This window comes from Saccoglossus kowalevskii, chromosome 3, assembly GCF_978046115.1.
Source record: "Saccoglossus kowalevskii chromosome 3, keSacKowa6.1, whole genome shotgun sequence".
Classification (NCBI taxonomy): domain Eukaryota; kingdom Metazoa; phylum Hemichordata; class Enteropneusta; family Harrimaniidae; genus Saccoglossus; species Saccoglossus kowalevskii.
Window position 1 is genome coordinate 43,078,421 of NC_140643.1, and position 14,141 is coordinate 43,092,561.

General features: G+C 32.9%; 1 protein-coding gene across 1 annotated transcript in view; it reads right to left on the minus strand.

Moving 5' to 3' along the window:
• The window catches only part of LOC102801279 (uncharacterized), a 56,411-nt gene that overhangs the window by 7,224 nt on the left and 35,046 nt on the right, over positions 1-14,141 (minus strand). Inside the window, exons 10-14 of the mRNA XM_085497520.1 lie at positions 13,079-13,175; positions 11,436-11,615; positions 8,856-9,007; positions 2,610-2,676; positions 501-601 (exon numbers count right to left, since the gene is read on the minus strand). Coding sequence (XP_085353646.1) covers positions 501-601; positions 2,610-2,676; positions 8,856-9,007; positions 11,436-11,615; positions 13,079-13,175 — 597 coding nt within the window. The remainder of the gene's footprint in view (positions 1-500; positions 602-2,609; positions 2,677-8,855; positions 9,008-11,435; positions 11,616-13,078; positions 13,176-14,141) is intronic.

Genomic DNA, 14,141 nt, shown 5'->3' on the forward strand with positions numbered 1-14,141 from the left:
ACATGACAATCCCATAGAGGTTATTACATGACAATCCCATAGAGGTTATCACATGACAACCCCATAGAGGTTATTACATGACAACCCCATAGAGGTTATTACATGACAATCCCATAGAGGTTATTACATGACAATCCCATAGAGGTTATTACATAACAACCCCATAGAGGTTATTACATGACAACCCCATAGAGGTTATTACATGACAACCCCATAGAGGTTATTACATGACAACCCCATAGAGGTTATTACATGACAATCCCATAGAGGTTATTACATGACAATCCCATAGAGGTTATCACATGACAATCCCATAGAGGTTATTACATGACAATCCCATAGAGGTTATTACATGACAATCCCATAGTACTTTTACATCTGAATATTTTCATTCAATAAATACCAGCATACTTAATACAAGATTAACAAAAGTTGAAAATGGAATATAAATAATTGTTTTTTGTCCTTATTTTCACTATTTTTTTAGATTCATAACTTACCTAAAATTATTTTTTCTTAACTCACATCTCTTGTGATTTAACACCAGTAATACTTCAATGAAAAATTCTACTATGGTTTCCAGTCTTGGTATCAAGCATTCCTGTTAAATGATCAGTTGACATTTACTTCATACATAACAAGGCTTTTGTAAATGAAGTAGCATGATACGTGTTTTTCACAAGACCCACTCAACAAATAACATTGTGAATAGCTAAATTGCTTCATTCACACACAGTATTTGGAGAAGTGGGGGTGGGTGGCTAATGAGTTGATATGAACAAAAGGAAACTGATAATTAGCCTGAGTTCCCTTCTAAGAAATCCTCCAAGCATGAAGTAATATTTTTAGTGGTACAATCATTGCAACTGATTTGTTCATAAAACATTTGAAACTGTGACTATTAAATTTAGATTCTAATTCATTCTTTTTCTACAAGGCACCAACATTCTGCATCATGCTATACTGGCAGGGTCACTATGATTGGTAACAAATAAAATAAGAACAAGCAATGCATGGCACAGTCCCTGTTAGTTATCAAATTTAAGATATATAATTTTGTTTATAGTAATATAGTTGGAACACAAACATGTCAGAAGTATGAATCCAGAAGATGATGCTTGATTATGACGATTTTTTAACATTAAAATGATTGACATCTTGTATCTGATCGTCAAATGAGTACTTGTCCATATTGAGAAATATTGCTCTGGAACAGCTTTAATTAAAACAAAATGGCCACTAGTTGGCCATTTCGAATACATCAACATATCTATAACATCAAAATCAGGGAATTGAAGATATCATCACAAAATGAACAAATATAAAAATATATAAAATTTGAACATAAGTCAGTCAAAGCATATCAGAGATATGGCTCAAGAAGCACATTCATTTATAAAAAAATGGCTGCTAGTCAGCCATTTTAAATCCGATCTCAAATGACGTGCATCAGGAACCCATAATCTCTAATGTATGTACCAAGTTTGAAGAAAATCCATCTATAAACGACAATATCCAGTTCTGGAATGCCAAAAATTCTTGATTTTTGATGATATTTTAGCACAAAAATGGCTGCCATTTAACCATTTTGAATCAGATAGTCAAACCAATATATCTATGTCATGATGTATAATGAATATATAAAATTTGAACATAATCAGTCGGCCATTATAAATCTGATCTGACAAATAAAATGATGTGCATCAAGGTCCCATAATTCCCAACATGTGTACCAAGTTTGAACAAAATCCATCCATAAAAGCTTGATTTTAATGATTTTTAGCACAAAAATGGCCACCATTCGGCCATCTTGAATCAGATTGATGTGCAAATGTTTGATTGTGATTGGTCCAGTCATGTCTAAGATACAGGTGCGGATACATGCACGCAAGAACGCACAGACACACAGATGCACAAAGGTCAATCCATAAGTCCTCGTTTTTCGTCCAAACGGGGACTAATAACAAGTATTGTTCACTTTGAATGCAGTGCAAGAGGTAAAGGTGTCACTGAGTGTTGCCTAGATAAAGTGGCTTTGTATTTCTTGTTTTTCTAGTCTCAGTATGCAATAAGGAGTAAGAATAATCAATATATATGACATCATGAATTCAGTTTCATAAAAAATAAGGAAGTTGAAAAAGAGATCGAGCCAGGAAAGCATATTTTTTGTATTCATGAATTTTGACATAATCTAAAGTCCAGTTTACTGGCAATTCATGAGGTAATTAACCAAGCAACACTTGCATTGCCTTACAAGTTTTTTAAGTGTACATATATGATAAAATACATTAATTACTTGCTAGTTTTAAATTTTCCTATTTTTGCTAAAATTCACTTATAATCAATTCCACATGAACATGTAGAATTACAATATAACTCATTGTTCGTCTGCCAAGTTGGTGAAATTGCTAAAAAGGTCAAAAAAGTGAAACTAAATGCCAGTGAAAATAAATGGTTTTACAGTAATTGCCAAGATGAATCAAACATCACTTGAAAAAAAAATCATGGTATTTCAGGCAACTAGTTATCCGTCACCACAGTTAGTTGCCTATGGTAATCTTTGACAGTTGTGTTGAAATTGAAATTGTAAATTGAAATATTAAACTTACAAATGAATTAGAATGTGATTCACTTGCCATGCTTACAATTGAAACCATTGAGCTTCCAGACAGAGTTCTATGAAATGAAAAAAAACAATAAACATTGGGACCAACATAAGATAAAACGTAGTTGAACTCTGGTGACCTTGCCCTTTGTTACATAATATTATTCACTTTATCATAGTTTGTTTCAATATGAATATGCATTGTCATAATTGATTTTCAATACAAACAAGTTTTGTGGTTGAAACAACAGTGGAAAGCAGTTTACCGAATGTCCTTGATAGATGTAAATATCTTACAAAAACATTGATGCCTAATTTGTTTAATTATTTTAAGGGACATAATTTCCTGCTTTATTCAGATTTATTCGGATTTTTTATTATAATCAAAGAAAGCTTAGAAAGAACTCCCATGTGCTGAGAGTATTGGAGACACATTAAATATAATTCGAAATTACTTAGCTGAAAACTAATTATGCAAATCAGAAAATTAATATGACCAGATTTGAGTGTAAAACTAATGAGGTCTGCGCAATGTAACAGAAAATCTATGTCTCCAAGTTTAATTGAAATGTGATTAAAACAAAAAATTATGAATTATTATGCTTATTAGGGAATTAATATGAACAGATTTTTACCCCAAACTAATTAGGTTTGTACATTGTCCTAGAGCATCTTTGTACTAAGTTTCATTGAAATGGAATAATTAGTACCGTGAAAACTCCAAAATTTCGACCCCTCTAAAAATTCGACCGCCTATTTATTTGCCGGGTTTCGGTGTTTTATTTACCTCCAAATTTTCGACTCCACTAAAAATTGCCGACTCATTCTTATTCGAAAATTGCGACCAGTTTTAGTTTTCCCCCAAACGAAAAAAAAACGATGTGAGCGTTCAAACGGGACCTTCCTCGAAGGCATGAATCCGGGTTTCTGATTGACTGAGAGATTTTTATTTTATTGGTAACGAAAATATATTCTAAATAAACGAAGTTTCAAATAAAAACGAACACAAAAATCTCGGCATGCTGCGTTTCTGAATTGTTGATTATTACTGTACTCAGTAGTGATTATAATAATGTACACAAAATAAATTTGTTGAATGGTTATGAAATACAAATAAAAGTCAACTTAGTTTCATCGTAAGCGAATGATTCCGGTCTCGTATAAACGTTTGATGCTGTAGGATATCCGCCATGTTCTCTTAGGTCAAATAGGTCAAATCGCTAATTAACCAATCAAAAAGCTGGATGATGCCAACGTGTTCAAATTACCATAGCTTATTTAAATATGTTAATGTTATTGAACGCAATGCGGAAGAGATTGATGTTGTAGTACGATATTTTGGCTTGGATTTTGATGCGAAAACGGCATGATTATTTTTAAATAAAAAAATTAGTTGTTTTTAAAAAATAAACTGGTCATCTGAAGAATAATTTAACATTGTTCACAGTGATAACAGTTCATTCTCGAAAGGAAGCTTACCCGCTCACGCTAGTCACGATAAAAATCATACACGTGTACTCTTGAATAGACAAACGTCAATGACTATGGTAAAACTTAGACTCTATTTTAGCCGGCAGGATTGATTGAAATGTCCGAAAAATGACGCCAAAATACACCTTAAAAGTCCCATTTTATTTTCTTAAATCCCATTTTATTTTTTAATCCAAGGGCGAATTTACGGCAGAATTTGGTCCCTCAAATAAGGGACACGTGAGCTTTGATTCTAACCGGATACATTGCACTGGGTCGGGGAGATAGTTTGCTAAACTTCCATGCATCTTTTGTCCAATGGGTACCTGTACTTCGAACATTCGCAAGTTTTTCTAGGTAGTGCGAGACAGCTTTGTCTTTTGACCTATTAGTTTTGTGCTGACCTCTTCTCCGCGTCTTGATGTTTTGTTTTGCTTGTCATAATACTCACTGATTGATAACTTTGTTTAGATTTTGAGTTACAACTCGGCCACGACCTTTGCTTTTACCGTGAAACATGAGGAAGTTTACGTCAATTGACGGACATTGCATTTTTTAAAAACTAATGAAGCACACTGTCTATCATCCCCATTTTTTCATTTGCTGATTTCTATTCTGAAAAATTCGACCGTCCGAAAATGCACCTTAATTTTGACTCTAAAAACACGTCACATATCTAACACCAATTATTTAAAACCGGTCGAAATTTTGGAGTTTTACGGTACTTTAGATATCAGTGTGAAAGCTTAAAATTGGTTAATTATGCAAATTAGGTAATTAATATGTACAGATTTTAACCCACAATTATTCAGGTCTGTCTATTGTCCTACAGCATCCATGTACATTCATTGATATGTGATGTATAGTACCTGAGATATCAGTGTGAAAGTTGGTTAATTATGCAAATTAGGTGATTAATATGCACAAATATTTACCGGAAACTAATTGGGTCTGCATAATTCTAGATTCATTGAAATGTGATGATTAGTACTTTAGATATCAGTAGAAAAGCTGAAAATTAATTATGCAAATTAGGTAATTAATATGCACAATTATTTACCCTAAAACTAATCAGGTCTCTGCATAGTCCTAAAGGATCTATGTACCAAGTTTCATTGAAATGCGATGATTAGTACTTGAGATACCCGTGGAAAAGCTGAAAATTAACTAATTATGTAAATTAGGTGATTAATATGCACAAATATTTATCGAAAACAATCAATCTCTGCATAGTCCTTGAGTATGTAAGTACCAAGTTTCATTGAAATGTAATGCTAACTACTTATATCAAATGCTGAAAATTAATTAATTATGCAAATTAGGTAATTAATATGTACTGATATTACCATAAAAACTATCAGGTCTGTGCAGTGTCGTATGACATCTATGTACCAAGTTTCATTGAAATGTGATGATTAGTACTTGAGATATCAGTGGAAAAACCGAAAATTGACTAATCATTATGCAAATTAGGTAATTAGTATCCACGGATTATTACCAAAAACTAATCAAAACCTAGCATTAGTTCAGAGCATCTATGTACCAAGTTTCATCAAAATCCAATGAGTGGTTGTTTAGATATCAGTGGAACAGTCATGGAACCACTAAAAAATAGCTAATTATAATGCAAATTAGGTAATTAATATGCACCGATTTTTACCAAAAATTAATCAAATCTGCGCATATGTTCAGAGCATCTATGTACCAAGTTTCATCAAAATCCAACGAGTGGTTCTTTAGATATCAGTGGAACAGTCATAGAACAGCTAAAAATTAGCTAATTATCATGCAAATTAGGTAATTAACGAGCATGGATTTTTACCAAAACCTAATCAAATCTGCGCATTGGCCCAGAGCATCTATGCACCAAGTTTCATCAAAAACCGATGTATGGTTCTTGAGATAGCAGTAGAACAGTCGGACACACACACACACACATACACACATACACACATACACACACACATACAGACACACTAACTGCAAAGACTCCCATTTTGTGCTTCGCACATGGGAGTCAAAAACAAATGCTGCATCTCAGAAAAAAAGTGATGCATCCAGACGTGAATAGATTCATAAATAATGCAAGATACTAGAAAATCTTAGCTGGCTTTTGCCAAAGTATTTTGTACAGGTGTCTGTCAAAAATTATTGATTCACTGAGACAAATATGAACTGCCTTATTATATTCATTGTGTGACTACTGTATTATTTGAAAAGTGAAAAAAAATACCCTCTAACATGTTGCAAGCTCTGCTTTGTAATGCAAATCAACTTAAATTGTTAGTTGGTGTCCAGAGGAGAGAGAAGTCAACAGTACTTATGCCCCCGAGAGTCTACATCTTCAAACACTGCAATCTTTGTTTTTCAAGTATGTTTTTAAATTATTATTATTATAAAAGCTCTATTATTCTGAAACGAATTCCTGTGAATTTGTCGAATGAACTGATTGTCAAATACAGAATACCTATTTTTAAGTACAATTTTCTTTTCAAAATGTGGATGCAATGTTTTTCTTTTTATGTATTTTGTATGTATTGTTTTTGATTTGATACCTTTGAACTACACAGATTTTCTATTAGCTTCAGAACTTGATCAAAGTTTGGCACCCAATTCATAGGAGTGCTTATCTTGTTTTCTGTAAAAATTTAAGGTTTGCAAATGTGTATCAGACTATGCAAAAACTCTCTCCATGAGTTGGTTTTGAAACCCAGTCAAGTATTCCCATGGGATTTGGGAGATATATTACCAAGGATATTATTACAAGATAAATGATTTGCTTCATTGAACACAGACAACAATGCATATTTCCACTGAGATCAGTGACCTTTGAATGTGTATCACCAGTGATCAGTCAAGCAGAAACAAAAATATTTTATCATATTTTATCAGTTTTTACATGATATTTTCATACAGAACATCTGTTGTTCATACTCAGGGAAGACTTTATACTGATGAATAAGGTGTCCAAGTTTGATAAAGTTTGGAATAGAATTATGACGTTATTGTGCACAGAATAACAATTATTAACAACGACAACAACGATGACGACGACAATGCCGTACAGAAATTTCCCATCTTTGATAAAAATTGAACTGCAACCTGTAATTTGTCTTCACCAGCTATATTTCATTTCTTTACTATAATATGCTTGCCTTCAATAGCTTTTTTCACCAGTTATGTTTCACCATGAGTGAAAAACAAATTGATGTACATCATCAACCCACCATGAGTGAAGAACAAATTTACACGCATATAAACATCATTAAGATCTTGTCATTGTATTTAACCAAACTGGTCCAAAGTCTTTTGTGAAATGACCTCTGGCATGTGGACTGACAGATTCCAAGTCAGAAAAGGGAGTCCCTGTTTTGGACTAAAATCAAAGATTTTTTTAAAACAAGCAGCCTATCGGCTGAGATAGCTCCGCTGTTAGCAATGCACATTTCAATTAAAGAACTGAAGACATCATTAGAAAATGAACAATATGAATAGTATCAAAGCAATCGGACTTACAGTTTTTAACAAGAAGTCGAAAATATCACTTTTTACCAAAAATGACAAAAATATTCACCAAAATTAGAGAATTAAAGATATCATTACAAAATGAACAAATCTGAGAGAGGTCCACATGTAGTACCTATATATGTAATATCAAAGTAACCGGACTTACAGTTTTCAACAAGAAGTATCACTTTTTACCAAAAATGACAAAAATATTCACCAAAATTAGAGAACTGAAGATATCATCACAAAATGAACAAATCTGCGAAAGGTCTACATGTAGTATCTATATATGTAATATCAAAGCAATTGATCTATTGGTTTTTAACAAGAAGTCGAAAATATCACTTTTTACCAAAAATTACAAAAATATTCACCAAAATTAGAGAATTGAAGATATCATTACAAAATGAGCAAATCTGAGAGAGGTCCACATGTAGTACTTATAAATGTAATATCAAAGCAATCGAACTTGCGGTTTTTAACAAGAAGTCGAAAATATCACTTTTTACCAAAAATGACAAAAATATTCACCAAAATTAGAGAATTGAAGATATCATCACAAAATGAACAAATCTGAGAGAGGTCCACATGTAGTACCTATATATGTAATATCAAAGCAATCGGACTTGCGGTTTTTAACAAGAAGTCGAAAATATCACTTTTTACCAAAAATGACAAAAATATTCACCAAAAATAGAGAATTGAAGATATCATCACGAAATGAACAAATCTGAGAGAGGTCCACATGTAGTACCTATATATGTAGTATCAAAGCAATTGGACATGCGGTTTTTAACAAGAAGTCGAAAATATCACTTTTTACCAAAAATGACAAAAATATTCACCAAAATTAGAGAATTAAAGATATCATTACAAAATGAACAAATCTGAGAGAGGTCCACATGTAGTACCTATATATGTAATATCAAAGCATTTGCACTTGCGGTTTTTAACAAGAAGTCGAAAATATCACTTTTTACCAAAAATGACAAAAATATTCACCAACATTAGAGAATTGAAGATATCAACATGAAATGAACAAACCTAAGAGAGGTCTACCCAAGGTACATATACACCAAGTATCAAAGCATTCAGGCTTGTAGTTTTCAAGAAGAAGTCGAAAAAGTAAAACATTGACACGGACGACGGACGACGACGACGGACAATCACTCATATGATAAGCTCCGCTCGACAAAGTCGACAGCGGAGCTAAAAATGCTGGAGGGCATCACACATCAATCCCGCCACAGAGGGAGCTATTAACCCAAATCACCGTTTACGACTTTGCTTAGCAGCTTTCTGTATAAGTGATCTGATGCCTGGTTTTGACGGATCAAACACTTCAGCAACTCTCAATAATGTGTCAATATCCAAGTCTCTAAGGCATGTTTTCATGGCAGAAATGTACTTGCCACTGAACTCAGGCTGTGGAAACAAATTGAAAAAAAATCATATTAAAATAAAACAAGCAGCCTGTCGGCTGAGATAGCTCCGCTGTTAGCAATGCACATGGCAATTAAAGAACAGAAGATATCATTAGAAAATGAACAAATCTGAGAGAGGTCCACATGTAGTACCTATATGTATAATATATCAAAGCAATTGGACTTGCGGTTTTCAACAAGAAGTCGAAAATATCACTTTTTACCAAAAATTACAAAAATATTCATCAAAATTAGAGAATTAAAGATATCATCATGAAATGAACAAATCTGAGAGAGGTCCACATGTAGTACCGGTACCTATATATGTAATATCAAAGCAATTGGACTTGCGGTTTTCAACAAGAAGTCGAAAATATCACTTTTTACCAAAAATTACAAAAATATTCACCGAAATTAGAGAATTAAAGATATCATTACAAAATGAACAAATCTGAGAGAGGTCCACATGTAGTACCTATATATGTAATATCAAAGCAATTGGACTTGCGGTTTTCAACAAGAAGTCGAAAATATCACTTTTTACCAAAAATTACAAAAATATTCACCAAAATTAGAGAATTAAAGATATCATTACAAAATGAACAAATCTGAGAGAGGTCCACATGTAGTACCTATATATGTAATATCAAAGCAATTGGACTTGCGGTTTTCAACAAGAGGTCGAAAATATCACTTTTTACCAAAAATTACAAAAATATTCACCAAAATTAGAGAATTGAAGATATCATTACAAAATGAACAAATCTGAGAGAGGTCGACATGTAGTACCTATATATGTAAATATCAAAGCAATTGGACTTGCGGTTTTCAACAAGAAGTCGAAAATATCACTTTTTACCAAAAATGACAAAAATATTCACCAAAATTAGAGAATTAAAGATATCATTACAAAATGAACAAATCTGAGAGAGGTCCACATGTAGTACCTATATATGTAATATCAAAGCAATTGCACTTGCGGTTTTCAACAAGAAGTCGAAAATATCACTTTTTACTAAAAATGACAAAAATATTCACCAAAATTAGAGAATTGAAGATATCATCATGAAATGAACAAATCTGAGAGAGGTCTACCCAAGGTACATATACACCAAGTATCAAAGCATTCAGGCTTGTAGTTTTCAAGAAGAAGTCGAAAAAGTAAAACATTGACACGGACGACGGACGACGACGGACGACGACGACGGACGACGACGGACAATCACTCATATGATAAGCTCCGCTCGACAAAGTCGACAGCGGAGCTAAAAAGAGTATTGGAGATGTATGTTAAAAATTCAGTGAAAAGCCAAAAACAAGCAGCCTATCGGCTGAGATAGCTCCGCTGTTAGCAATGCACATGGCAATTAAAGAACAGAAGATATCATTAGAAAATGAACAAATCTGAGAGAGGTCCACATGTAGTACCTATATGTATAATATATCAAAGCAATTGGACTTGCGGTTTTCAACAAGAAGTCGAAAATATCACTTTTTACCAAAAATTACAAAAATATTCATCACAATTAGAGAATTAAAGATATCATCATGAAATGAACAAATCTGAGAGAGGTCCACATGTAGTACCTATATATGTAATATCAAAGCAATTGGACTTGCGGTTTTCAACAAGAAGTCGAAAATATCACAGTTTTTATACAAAACTAATCAGGTTTGGCATTATCCCATACAAAGCACCTTTGTACTGAAATCTGGCTAGCGGTTCTTGAGATATCTGTGAAACAGACATTCATACACACAGACAGAGAAATTCCCATAAAATTTGTGTGCATTGCACAAAGGTGTCACAAATAGTATTATAAAGAGCCTTGAATTTAACTATTCTCAAACCATTTTCTGGGCATGAACATCACATAGTCATTGAAGGCAATTGTCTCAATGCTCAAGTAGTTTGCATTGTGCCCTGTAAAAAATATGACACAATCTTATAAAATGATTCCTTAAAAATGGGTGTCCTCTAAACTCTGAAATCCAAAGCTCTGATAAAATATGGTAAATTGATGTGAGGAATAATTTTAGTTACAATTAATTTGATCAACTAATCATGAAAATTTAAAAGCAATAAACCACCACCTAAGTTGGGTATACCACAAGATTTTGACAATCCACAACATATACATGTGAAGTAGATTGAGCAAAATTTATTGACATAATAAGAAATACAGATTCACATCTAATATATGCTACCCACGTTAGAGTCTACTTCTAAACATCAAAACCACGGTATATGGTGTATTTTATCATGGCCTGCATAATTAAAATTATGCTCTTGATCAACCTGAATGACGTCTTTGATATTTTGAAAAGCTGGTATAATATAATGCATTTTATGGACATTGTATACAAGTCTACAGACAAACATGTCATGCATCTCAATTATGTAAGGACATCTAAAAATAAGTTTATACCTTGGAAAGAAGATGGTGTACTAAATCTGATGATGACATACATCTCAATAATGCACCGACGCTAGATGACATTACAGCAGAAAAGCCCTGGGCCATTAACTGTGTACTAGTATCAGTGTCTATTTCCAACATTCCTTTTTGTAAAATAATATCCAAGGCATCCATTATACGTCCACGTGCCTGCAATCAACAATATCTACATATTATTATTACTCAATCAAACAGTTCATTTTGTAAAACCAAAACTATGTTTGATCCACATGACATAGGATTGCTTTAAAACACTCACAAAGCACAATCAGGGTTAATGCATATCACCATTATGAAAATCTCATACTCCTATCTTATAAATTATTGCTATTACATAAAGAGGAAGTCGTCAAAAACAATAGAAATAAGGCTATCAGCAACTATCTGTTTGCCAAAAAATAATATTGAAAATTCACTCAAATTATTTTGAAGACTTTTAATAAGGTCACCATGAGATTATTATACCACATACAATACATGTAATTGTCTCTTTAATAATCAATATTTTTTTACTAAACAAATATCCATCATCAACTCACATCAGTCAATATTTTTACACATACCTTAGCCATATCAATCATCAACTCACATCAGTCAATATCTTTACACATACCTTAGCCATATCAATCATCAACTCACATCAGTCAATATCTTTACACATACCTTAGCCATATCAATCATCAACTCACATCAGTCAATATCTTTACACATACCTTAGCTATATCAATCATCAACTCACATCAGTCAATATCTTTACACATACCTTAACCATATCAATCATCAACTCACATCAGTCAATATCTTTACACATACCTTAGCTATATCAATCATCAACTCACATCAGTCAATATCTTTACACATACCTTAACCATATCAATCATCAACTCACATCAATCAATATCTTTACACATACCTTAGCTATATCAATCATCAACTCACATCAGTCAATATCTTTACACATACCTTAGCCATATCAATCATCAACTCACATCAGTCAATATCTTTACACATACCTTAGCCATATCAATCATCAACTCACATCAGTCAATATCCTTACACATACCTTAGCCATATCAATCATCAATTCACATCAGTCAATATCTTTACACATACCTTAGCCATATCAATCATCAACTCACAGCAGTCAATATCTTTACACATACCTTAACCATATCAATCATCAACTCACATCAGTCAATATCTTTACACATACTTTAGCCATATCCATCATCAACTCACATCAGTCAATATCTTTACACATACCTTAGCCATATCAATCATCAACTCACAGCAGTCAATATCTTTACACATACCTTAACCATATCAATCATCAACTCACATCAGTCAATATCTTTACACATACCTTAGCCATATCAATCATCAACTCACATCAGTCAATATCTTTACACATACCTTAGCCATATCAATCATCAACTCACATCAGTCAATATCTTTACACATACCTTAGCCATATCAATCATCAACTCACATCAGTCAATATCTTTACACATACCTTAGCCATATCAATCATCAACTCACATCAGTCAATATCTTTACACATACCTTAGCCATATCAATCATCAACTCACATCAGTCAATATCTTTACACATACCTTAGCCATATCCATCATCAATTCGTACATGCCATGGGTGGCCAGGATATTCAATGCTAACATCTCTTTGTAGTCAAAACTGTCAGTCAAAAATTGTCTGTAAAATTCAAAGTTTGCATGACTTACGAAAACAAATAAACAAAAGTCATTGTTAATAACATACCCCCAGTAGTCGCCATTAGAATTAGGGAGAATGTTATTCTTGCCAAAAATTAAGTAATATGGACAAAAAGCATAGTGAATAATTGACTAGTCTAGTATCAATAGAAATTAGATGTATCAGGGTTAATAGGATTCTTCCAAAATATATGGTCAGAAATTAAACAGGATACACAATGTATGCCATTCATGCATTTTTTGTATCCAAACTGAATTTCATTTGTCCAGGTTCATGTACAGAGATATTATATTAGTATGGTCAAAAAGCAAGATTGCAGGCAGTCAACTATCTTTGATCCGATTGTGAAACTAATTGTCATGGATATGTATCAGAACATGTATAATTTAAAGATAAACAAGCAGCCTCTCGGCTGAGATAGCTCCGCTGTTAGCCATGCACATTTCAGTTAAAGAACAGAAGATATCATTAGAAAATGAACAATATGTATAGTATCGAAACAATCAGACTTGCAGTTTTCAACAAGAAATGGAAAATATCACTTTTTACCAAAAATGACAAAAATATTCACCAAAACTAGAGAAATAAAGATATCATTACAAAATGAAAAATCTGAAAGAGGTCCACATGTAGTACCTATATATGTAATATCAAAGCAATTGCACTTTTAAACAAGAAGTTGAAAATATCACTTTTTACCAAAAATGTCAAAAATATTCACCAAAATCAGAGAATTGAAGATATCATCATGAAAATCTAAGAGAGGTCTACCCAAGGTACATATACACCAAGTATCAAAGCATTCAGGCTTGTAGTTTTCAAGAGGAAGTCGAAAAAGTAAAACATTGACACGGATGACGACGACGGACAATCACTCATATGATAAGCTCCGCTCGACAAAGTCAACAGCGGAGCTTATGTCAGCGATACATGTCAGCGTGTCAC